At 34.4% G+C, this 11,274-nt stretch overlaps 1 protein-coding gene across 2 annotated transcripts; it reads right to left on the reverse strand.

Moving 5' to 3' along the window:
* Positions 1-2,325: 2,325 nt before the first annotated feature.
* On the reverse strand, positions 2,326-6,158 carry LOC128206406 (uncharacterized). 2 transcript variants are annotated; one of them, XM_052908818.1, is made up of 4 exons: positions 5,877-6,158; positions 4,326-5,028; positions 3,932-4,113; positions 2,326-3,703 (listed from the first exon to the last, which is right to left on the reverse strand). In XM_052908818.1, the coding sequence occupies exons 1-4, from the start codon at positions 5,895-5,897 to the stop codon at positions 2,666-2,668; spliced, it is 1,944 nt and encodes a 647-aa protein (XP_052764778.1). In that variant the 5' UTR covers positions 5,898-6,158; the 3' UTR covers positions 2,326-2,665. The 2 variants fall into 2 exon arrangements, with proteins under 2 accessions (XP_052764778.1, XP_052764779.1); XM_052908819.1 differs by lacking the exon at positions 5,877-6,158 and adding an exon at positions 5,297-5,463.
* Between the last annotated feature and the right edge of the window lie 5,116 nt (positions 6,159-11,274).

Consider the following 11,274-nt stretch of genomic DNA (forward strand, 5'->3'; position numbering starts at 1 on the left):
CTCAGGGCCATTTAGGGTCCATTTTTTTATGATAAAACATTGTAAACTGCACAGCAGTATACCCAGATTGGAGATCAGATAAGCCAATTAGGAAATTAGATTGAGATCAATTAACAGAGTTTGTCTACTAATACACGTTTTTTTGTTTTGTCACTTATAGATGGCTTAAACTAGGCCTTTAAATCAATCAATAAACGCACAAGGGTTCCGATAACCTGACTATCGTTTCCTCCAGGCCGCAATGCTCTTCTTAGTACGTGTGTTTTGTCATATTTCAAATGATTACATTAAAGGGCGGGAATAGGTCGAATAGGGACCTTTAATGCGATAGAAATCGAGTAGGTCAAGGTCATTGAGATTCCAGGGTGTATCATCAATATGCAACAGAACAGGCCAAACATGTTTCGACCTGCGGCGAGAAGCAATTTGGAATTCACACGCTGCAAATAGAATGTGTACGCAACGGCTTGTTAATTCGTAAAAGTACTGACAACTATTTCTAGAATTTGCACTTTAAAGCAAGCGCAATTGTAAGGGTGCAAAATGTTAATGCCGTATTGAATTTGCAATCAGTTAGATTTTTTAATACTGCTGTGCATGATCAGTATCGATGGGGCTACCTTAATAAACTTAATAACTTATTGTTATTCTTTCACGGTAGAAATTTCAAATTTAAAATGATGCAGTAGTAGATAGCCGATTGTTGTTGACTCAAGTATTGACTATTAACGTAAAGATTACAAGCCGAATGGCCAAATTATTTAAATGATACAGTCATAGGAAATAAGGCGTATTATTTAACCATTCACAAACAGACATGATTCCTTTCTTCCTATTGTTCATCTACAATGACGTACGTTGATACTGAAATTGCGTCATCAAAAGACCACGAGATAACCACCGTAATCAGTCCATAGTTTAATGATAGACAACAAACATGAAATGTGAAGAAAGGAAAACTGCACATGTGTATAAAGCATTTCAATAAATTGCCACGCGGTGTTATTTAGTGATACTAGTCCTTGGGTCTTAAGTATTCGGACCATTATCGGAAAACGTACCGCTAAAATGCATATAGATAACATTGTTACGCTTAATAATATATGCCCAAATTGTTGCTCCTATCTTATCATGGGTCTTAAGTCTTCGGACCATTATCGGAAAACGTACCGCTAAAATGCATATAAACAGCATTGTTATGCTTAATAATATATGCCCAAATTGTTGTTCTTATATTATCAGGGGTCTCAAGTATTCGGACCATTATTGAAACACGTACCGCTAAAATGCATATAGATAACATTGTCACGCAATATAATATATGCCCAAATTGTTGCTCTTATCTTATCATGGGTCTTAAGTCTTCGGACCATTATCGGAAAACGTACCGGTAAAATGCATATAGATAAAATTGTTATGCGATATAATATATGCCCATATTGTTGCTCTTATCTTATCAAAATGCATATGGATAACCTTGTTACGCACTTTAATATATGCCCAAACTGTTGCTGTTTTCTTATCAGGCTACTGTTGTTTTCATTGTAATAATAAGCTCATAAAATGGATAGTGTGGCTAGATTCGTACGAGTGTAGCTTACTTGCAATCAAGATCTGAAAAGCTCAAATTACAAAAGAAGAACATTTTTCAATGTGTTTCTCGTTCACACCGCATTAGTTTTAAACAGTATTTAAGTGATAGAGACATGTGTTTAAAACTAAACATTTTTTAACTTCCCTTATGCTGTAGATTTAGCCACTCTTATCATTATTTGAACTCACAGAAATTAATGAAGCAAAAGTAATGGCCAGATTAGATCTTAGTAAAAATGTGTCTACACAATTAAGGACTTTAAAGAAAGACATCCAAGAACAAATAAAATGCAGGTACGGCATTGTTAGATTTAGGGTCAGATGTATATTGTTATGCGATGATTCGCGATCCGAATATATCTGAAATTGTTGCGGTCATCAATAAATATTCGCAATTGCCGAAAGGCAGCTCATTTAAGAAATTGAAACTCAGGTGTAAATATTGAAAAATAACACCCTATAACATTTTTATTGTTTTGAATGCTCTATTATATCTATATTTAGTTTTCATATCGATCAAAAGCAATAAATCAAGATCAATACTCTCTTTTATGCAAACATTCAACTGCCTTAACCTTCCAATAATGATTGAATATATTTTTTTAATACTTTCAATGTCATTCATAAAGTCTTTGATACACTTAAATGGTGAAAATATCAGTACGCATACCTTTTAATGAATGATAAGTATGTCTTACAAATAAAAACAAACATATTTTTAAAACAAACCGATTACACATGTATGCTCCGTTTAATGTAACAAAAATCAAAAATACAAAGTAACAAGATGTATCTTTAACGAGCACAACTCCAAATTAATAGTGTAAGTTTAAATGGACTTGCATAATCAAAACAATGCATCATACTGACATTATTTCGTTTAAAATAAGTCTTACTAAAGAGTATATATACTTGAGCTTATACAAATACGTACAAAAAGGTTAAATAAAACAAAATAATAATGTTAATTTTAGTTAAGAAGTAACTATCAAAAACATTTTTAATTCAACAGTCACTAATATTAAACACAAACATTTAATATTTCATCTAATATGTTCACATGCTGGCAGACTCAACAGAACTCAAAATCACAGTTGTGCATCTGACTCAGTTGCCGTAAACCTTCCTCAAGCTGAAAGGACACATACATCTTCTTGCCCTTTGTTGTTGGTGTATTCGGAGTCACTGTGTAGTTTTGTTCATCTTGTGTAGCACTGTTGCTCTTCGCTCTTACTCTTCGTTCATCATCATGCGTTTTCTCACCAGTTAGAATTGAAATGGCATTAACAGCAGTCTTGCCTCTGATAAACTGATCGGCACAAACTATAGCCCCGCTATCTCCCTCTTTCGCGAATACCAGGTTACCAGTGGTATGTGAAGCTCCAGCTGACGCACCTTCTTCATCAGAATCACTGGATGTTTCTAAATCTTCTATTCCGACCATATATTTTTGATGTTTTTCGTATAAGTTTGCAACGGTTATTTTTCCGTGTCCGGGATTCGAGGTCGCTCCCCAAATGTGTACAGGTAAACCTTGAAGTTCACTTCTGTCTTGTCCTTCGAATGTTAGCACATTGCTTTCGCTTTCTTCAAAATCAGCATTCCTTTGCTTTTTTCTGCATACTGTCATATCTTTCTCCATAATCCGTGCTGCGCAAATATCAACAGGATAAAGCTGAACTAGGTCTTGCCTTGGCCTTAGAATATTGGCTACGATGGTATCCTTTCTATTCGCACGCTCAATTTTGAAAACCTTCAGGTCGGGGTTTTCTACAACATGTTTTGCTGTGATAGCGCATGTGCTCGTAACTATACCTTCGAATTGTTCTGCAAAACCACCCAAAGTCCCAAAACTGGATCCTGCAGTGACAACCTTACTCCCTACTCTACAGATGTTGTCACTCAACCTAATTTCTTTTGTGCCAAATCTTACAAGATAATTGCCTAGATGAATGGTCTTTTTTTCAAGACACTCATTTAGTCTATGTATTACTTGTTGTTTTTGTTCTTCGTCGTATCTTTCAGCATTTTCTACAAAGAATACAAATGTTCCGAACCTGTTTCCCATCGTTTTGATTTCTTCAACCTCGTTAAATATTGCATCAGCAATCTGAAACAAGAATTTAGAGTTAATAGAATTCAACTTGTTTTATTAATAAAAATGATTACCTTGGCACACATTAAGTCATTTTTCTAAACTTTCTGTCAAAATAGGATGGAATTACATCAATGCTACTCAATCACACGATTTTAGATCAAGTTTGTAGCAATACAATAGCTGGAAATGCCTTCTATGTATACAAAAAGAAAGGCAGAACGAAGTATTAATACTACATACGCAATGGTCCACTTTTGTTCCGATGTTCCTGGATTTAGGCTTTTCACTCTCGTGTACGTTGCTGCGTGCGTACATACACAATATTTCTCCATGTAGGTCTAGTATTGACTGTCGAAGATCATCGACAAGTTGTAAATGTTCGTCTGGAGTAACTGTCAAAAAGCCACGAACATCCATGCTTACTGAAAAAAAAAACACATGTTTTAATTAGTATGTTTGCAATACAAATCGTGATAATGGTAGCCAGACATGATCTTGCGTATACAGTGTTGTAAAGTAAATCAATTATGGTAAACATGACCATCAACGATACATCACCCAGCGGTTAAAGATGCATTCAAATTAATGTTTGATTGCATTTATGTTTCATTATTTAGGGATGAAATATAAATACCCTGTCGATCAAAGCTGCTGGACATAGCTGCGTCTTCTCCGTAGAATGTCTTTGTCATTTTAATTGGAGTGACTGGTGTTTTTGCTCCAGACATGTTGAACTTGTTAAGTTTGTTAAAATAATCTCTGTTATTACATGCGTTAGACATCACATATAGTAGTTCAGTTCTTTCCTTGACATGACCTAGTACATACATTTCGAGCATGTCACTAGCATCTTCTGCAAATGATTCCTTCGTTGAAACCCAGATATGTGCGTCTCCGGCCTTCGAGTAATCCTTTTGGCTCGTCGGATTATCATTGATTAATATTACCAAACGTCCAAAGAATTCCGGTATTTCTCTCGATTTGCTGTATGCGTTTGATGACGCAACAAATATGATGGGCGTTTTGAATCCTTCTTTCATGTTCGTAAAAACTTTTTTCTTAAACCTTTTCATCGACATATGCGTTTCAATAACTTTGTCTTTATCCAATTCTTTAAAATGAATGTGTTGTAGTTCAAGAAGATTTTCGTCTTTTCGACAAAATACGTTGACAATAACATTTCCGAATTCTGGCGGTGAATCGTTTGAAATGCCACATTTTTTAATGAGTTTGTGGCTTTTTCTGTTTAGTCGCTGAACATGCTGACACGTAAACCGGTATCTTGGATACGCCTCCGGTGGCAAATCGAACTGCTTAACGGTTTCCATTATTAGTTGCTACAAGAAAAGGATAGACGTTGACAATATTTCAATATCATACTGATCCATGTCAATATTCAGTAGTACTTGCTTTTATGTCTTATTAACTTCAATGATTGCGTAATCGTTCTAAAAGCCGACTGGCCCTTTAATGTCTGAATCTGAGCAATCATTTACGCACTTATTCCTTAACAAAGGACAATCAGCACGGCGGACATTATTTCATGGCACATATTATCTTTAAATAATCCATTTTTAACAAATAACTGAATAAAACCGACTTAACCTTACTTGTCCGTTTAAATTGAAGTTGTTTTATCTATACCAAATGCTGGCGCCATTCCAAAATATGACACAAGTTTATTTCGTATAGCAAACCAATATCTACACTGGACTCAATAGTTTCGTACAAAGGACACTTTAGTAATCTTAACATGCGCAATTCAGCTGATATGTGGTACAGTTGTTATCATTATAACAATACCAGGCAAATTGCCAAAACAGTCTTTTTATGAATTTTAGCGCATTTATTCTTCCTGTTAAATCTATTTACACTTTACAATTACATTCAAACTGAATGGTTTTGATGTTTAAATAAAGTATTGAGAAAAAAAGTATAGAGTTAGTAAATGGTAAATATAAAGACATTTAAATCTCTTTAAATCAATGATATATTATTCAAATAATTTTACTTCTGCAGTAAGAGAAACATGATGAGGGTAAGTTTAGAATTGTGATCAGTATAAATCTTGAAGATCATGTAATGCCCAAGCATACAAGGATGCAAGAAAACTTTGTTTACGTGTATATAAATAAATGTATACAGTGTTTATCTCAAAAAACTTAAACAAAATGATAGAACTTACCTTTTTAGTCCAAAATTTCATTCAAGAATTAAGAAACACTAGAACCATTATTCATGAGTTCACTTCTTCTAAATCAGATCAGTCGAACATACATATTTAATTGTTCTGATAATAAACATTCCTTTCGTATATTCTTAAATAAGGTTAACTTGACACATAGACAGCTGGTCGATTAAACCTTTACAGATTTTGGTAACTAAACACCTTTTAAACTAAATTTGTTGAATTGATACATGTACCTCCCAAACCCAAAATCATTTATTTTCTACCCAAGTCATATTTAACAGATAGCTATAAGTTATTCAGGTGTAATTGATATAGCTGATAATACAGTGTGATGATATCCATGTCGAAACGTAAGCTAAGCTAAGTGACCTCAAGAAAAGAAGAAGATAGAACCTTTGCGCGTTTCACTAAACGATGTAAACTAGTTATAGGTGTTAACTACCCGTTTACGTGTAACTTATATATTTACGCTACAGTAAATCAAAACCTGCATTATTTCTGTAACATGTACATCAGTTTTAATTAAATAGATTCAAAGTACAAAATAAATTTATAGGACTGGACAATTTTAGTAAAAAACATAAAGCATTTAGAAGCACGAGGCAAAGGACTAGGGACAAAAACGTATTAATTCCACAGACGCAAATATACACAACACAAACATACAACACACGCATTTAGATATCTTTACCGATACATCATGGGATTACCGCCTTGGAATGATCAGTGAGACACGAGTTCACTAGAGCACGAGCCTACCGGGGGCTCAAACTAGTTTATATAGCGCCTTTTTTAACTAGTGTAAGTCTCATGTGTACTATAACCTCACACTTGTCCAAATAGTATCTTTTTATATTAACAGGGTTAGTTAACAGTCACAAGCGAGGACATGAAGGAAACAAAACAAGCTACATATTCAAGAAATTAGCAGTGTCGTGATAAATATTTGGGTTTCGCCCTTGAAAGGTCAAATTCAAACTTTCATAAATTCAATATGACAAAACTATTCTGTATGGCTGTTACACCACACGTGTATCGACATCAAATTTTATAAGCGGTGTCAGAAGACTTTCACTTATACATGTATCGTTTCCCTTCGTTAATCACTTCACAGAGGAAAAAAGATTTGAGTGTCAACCAAAGAACCCGTTTCCAGTTTTGAAATCATTGGGATGTAAGCAAACACAGACGAGTGTGCAAAAGTTATAATAGCTATACCGAACCCCTGGACTAGCCCTTTAAGATTGATTTGTATTCATTCAGTCTGATTCTACCAGGAGGAGCGCATTGCTGCAAGAAACCTTCACGTAATGGTAATGCGTTCAATATATGTTTTCTTCTATCAACTTCTTGTATTAAAGGATATAATGCAGTTTTGCTTTGCAATATGCAATCAGTGCGCACCCTTGGTGGTAATTAACAAAGAATAGTTTGTTTTATAGAAATACTAGTTCTGAATCAAATCAGTCTGCCCCAAAAACGTTTGTTAACCAGTTGCCGAGAAATATATATATCAACGCTGTTAATCATAAACCTTCATCGAAAACATTTGAACAAAGCGACAACAGTAAGAATGCGACGATTTGGTAAAATGGCATGCTACTGGGGCTTTGGGATAAGGAGGTTTCATTAAAATAAATGTGTTTATCTGAGTTTCGATGTTAGTGTTATTAGTGAGAATACGCATTTTCCTTGCCTAATGTCACACGAACTGAATTTTACCTGTGTGTCAAATTCCCCCCTTTCAATTCATCTAGGCATGCAGATGCAATATATTAGATATCAAATATAAACAGTTCCCAAGATGACAGACACAAACTGTCTGCAAACGCGGTTAGTTTTAAAGTGAACTTACGAATAGCAATTAGCTTGAACGTGTAAAATTATTTCGTCAAAACTTATACATTTTAATAAAGCTATATAAGAGTATTAATAATATGTGTCTTACAGTATGGGTCGAATGTTTAAATGCATTTACAAAACTTAAAGTGAAGACAAATGTACATCATTTGAATTTTGTGCAAAACGTAGTTAAACGAATGTCCGTTAAAGCTCTGTCTAGTGTAGTAAGCAGGCATTGAACTGCGACTATTGCGTTCAATACGGGTGAGAAAAAATCAAACTTAATTTCATTCATTCTGAAATCGATATGCTTCGTTTACCTTATTCTCAAGCTCGTATAAATGTAGTCGAGTGTATGCTTACAGGTAATATGATATTAAGTTAATTTCAAGTGCTTTTTATTACGTATACACTATGAAATTGTTTAATAAGTTTTACCTTAAGTGTAAGTCGTTACTTCATCGTGTTTTACTATCCTATTGAATATATGTGCATATACCAGAAAGTATTGCTTGGACGACTATCGTGAATTCAAATTGCAATAAAACGCAATTTAATTATGTTAAAGCGATATTAATGAAATGTTAGTTTGCTTAAAGATCAAATTGTGAAGTACACCTTAATAAAAGCTTATAAAAAGTCAATGTTGCTAAATTTGAAAAATGTCATATTCTGTTCATATATAAATATTTGTTTGTTTGTTTAACATTCAAGTACCTGTATAATACAAGTTGTTTGACGATTGATTTAAAACAAGTTTAGTCGGGACTGCATCTTAATCATATTTGTGACTGATTTCTAAAATACTCACATTATTTGGCTCCAAACAGCTTGTGGGGCTTTATCTATATAAGCCGTTTCGGGCTCGATATAAATAATAGTATATGAAAACTTATAAGAAACAAATAGTATTTCAAGAGCATTATTATGTGAAAAATAGGCAAATACAAAATACATAAGTACATTAACACACAATAACAACCGACATACAAATTAGACACAAGACAATTGAAAAGAGAAAAAATATTTCTATGTTGTAAAAGTTTTTTATTATATTTTCATCAAAGTAAAACATAGATGTAAATGGAAATGTCTTTATCGATAGGCAAGTCAATAGTCAAGAAGAAAGGAAAGGAAACGAAGGATTCAATCCATTGTGCAATGGCCGTGAATGTAACTTATTTGTTAGAGTAAAAGGTGTTTACTGTCATAACAGGATAATAGGTAATTGAAACTCAATCACACTGCCGATTACACTTCACTAAAGACGGACACACTAACACTCGCAATAAAGGCACATCTGGTTACATATTTCCCCCACCCGGGGAAAATTTAAAAGTGATTAAGGGTGAAATTTAAATAATGATATTGGAAATAGTTGCTGCCGAAAGTCACAGTAAAAGTAGAGGGAAAAACAAAATATATCAATTTCTCCATTGAAATGTAAGCCTAGAAAACCGGTTTTTGAAGTGGGATAAGAACACTTAAGCTTAATAAAATAAAGTGCATTAAGAACAATAAAAAGACAATTATAGACAAAGATAATAAATTATTTTTTCCGCAGTTGTATCAAATACAGAATACACCACAGAACACGTTTCCGCCGCCAGGTAGCACATCCCCATCCAAGGGCATCGCAGTTACTAGAAGACATTAAACAGCTGAACTCAGTACTGCCAAGCATAAACAAGATAGACAAAGCACTATACCTTAAAGGTGTAAAATAAGGAGACCTTGAAATAAACGTAAACAGCAAAGAAACTAGTATAACCGAAGTAGGAAAGACATTAGCACTTTATTTGAAGCTCATTCAACATTTTTGTAAAATGCATAGGCAAAGATAAAAAATATAATTTCTGTTAAATGAGGGCGATGAAAACAGAAGATGCACCACGTGCGATAGATCGGTGATAAACATTTCATATACAACCGTCATTAGCAGCAGCCGACATGACCGGAAGGAGCGGCTGGATCAGCCACATCTGCCATTTTGGGAGGTCACAATAAGCAACTGCAACTGCATCTGTTATCGTGGAATAGAAACGGTTTAATGAAAAAACACTCTGATTCAGATTTGCACTCCATACTAATGGCGGCGGTGGTGGTGGTGTCGGTGGTGGTGATGATGGTTGTGGTCTTTCTGATGGTGTTGTTCTGTTGTGATCTTGATTTGAGAAGGAATGCACATGTTTTTAAATATTTCTTTAAAACTAATATGAAATACGATTAGCTTGCTCACGATTGTTCACAAGGAAAAACTTGCCAAGTAAATGATAGAATCTCATTATATAAATTGTCCGAGAAGGAAAATGGAGCTTGCGTTAATTTCTTTCATTATACACGTGTTTTCATAACAAGTTCATAACAAGGTTCCAACTCTAAAAAATAACAGTCCTGCAAACTGACAATAGACGATGTAATTGTAATAATAAAACACAGTTTATATTATGCGTCGCGTAATCAGTCAACAGTCAACTAGTATCTTTGTTTTTTGTTTGACCTAAAATCATAATCTACTGTTTCGAATTTTATAGGGTTTTATTTGAAGGTTCATGCTGATTTTAATGCTCTGGTGGAGCTAACATTCCCCATTGAAGAGAGAAGTGAGGTGGCATACGAGCAAAGGTAGGGGTAATACCAAGACTTTGTCACGAATGTAGAGAGCGGGGTTGGAAGACGTGCCTACGACGCAGTAATTCAACTTTGAAGCCAACATGGACGAGATAGTGACTGATCATCACTACCTGTCCCACCAAGTAGAGGGTGTACCAAGATAAGGGGCGAAACACCCAGTGACAAATGGGCAGACGGCGGATGACGTCTATGTTAACCATTACATCTTCATAACTGTTAATACGGAATCTCAAAGTAACATAATGTCTGGATTGGTTCTACGCTTTACAGCCTTATCATTATTTCGCGAATTAAAACAGACCAATATGCTCCTTTTGACGAAACGCTGAATCTATAAATCGTGAATTCATTTCATATCCGTAGCTAAAGCCAAAGCTTTTATATTTTAATATTTATGCGGCGCCTTTTCTAAATAGAGCAAAACCCAAATAAATAAATAATAAAATTTCGTTGTTTTTTTATTTATTTTTCCGCTGTAGCCGTAACAACATTATGTCAAAATGAAAGTGCACTTTCTTTTAATGAGTCATACCCCTTCTTTCTCCCAATTACTGCAACTATATAAAAATGTTTTACAGCAATTATGCTCCGATCTCTATTATATTTGGCTTACCTCAAACCTTTGAAATTTTAAGGCATGCATGATGTAAATAACTTGCAGCATGGTAATTCACGATACGTGGAATAATAGCGCAAGTTTCAGTCAAAATAAGGAGACAGGATTTCGTGGGTTGTATTTGTAAATAAAATCTCGCATGTCGTATATTGACAGGAGTTAACTGGATTACAACGCTAATAATATATGCTCATGTCAAACACAAATGGCTGAATAATATCGTGTTTAATGCTCCCGAATTTTCTTTCCATCAGAGCTAGGAAGTTATTTGGTTATATTTTCTATAATAAAAACACTGTT

The sequence above is a fragment of the Mya arenaria genome, chromosome 10, assembly GCF_026914265.1.
Source record: "Mya arenaria isolate MELC-2E11 chromosome 10, ASM2691426v1".
Taxonomy (NCBI): domain Eukaryota; kingdom Metazoa; phylum Mollusca; class Bivalvia; order Myida; family Myidae; genus Mya; species Mya arenaria.

Coding starts and splice junctions, on each gene's coding strand:
- LOC128206406 (XM_052908818.1), bottom strand. CDS start 5,897: ATGAAATTTTGGACTAAAAAG. Junction 4,114..4,325: donor CAGCAGCTTTGATCGACAGG/GTATTTATATTT, acceptor TTTTTTTTTCAG/TAAGCATGGATGTTCGTGGC. Junction 3,704..3,931: donor GAACAAAAGTGGACCATTGC/GTATGTAGTATT, acceptor TTCTTGTTTCAG/ATTGCTGATGCAATATTTAA.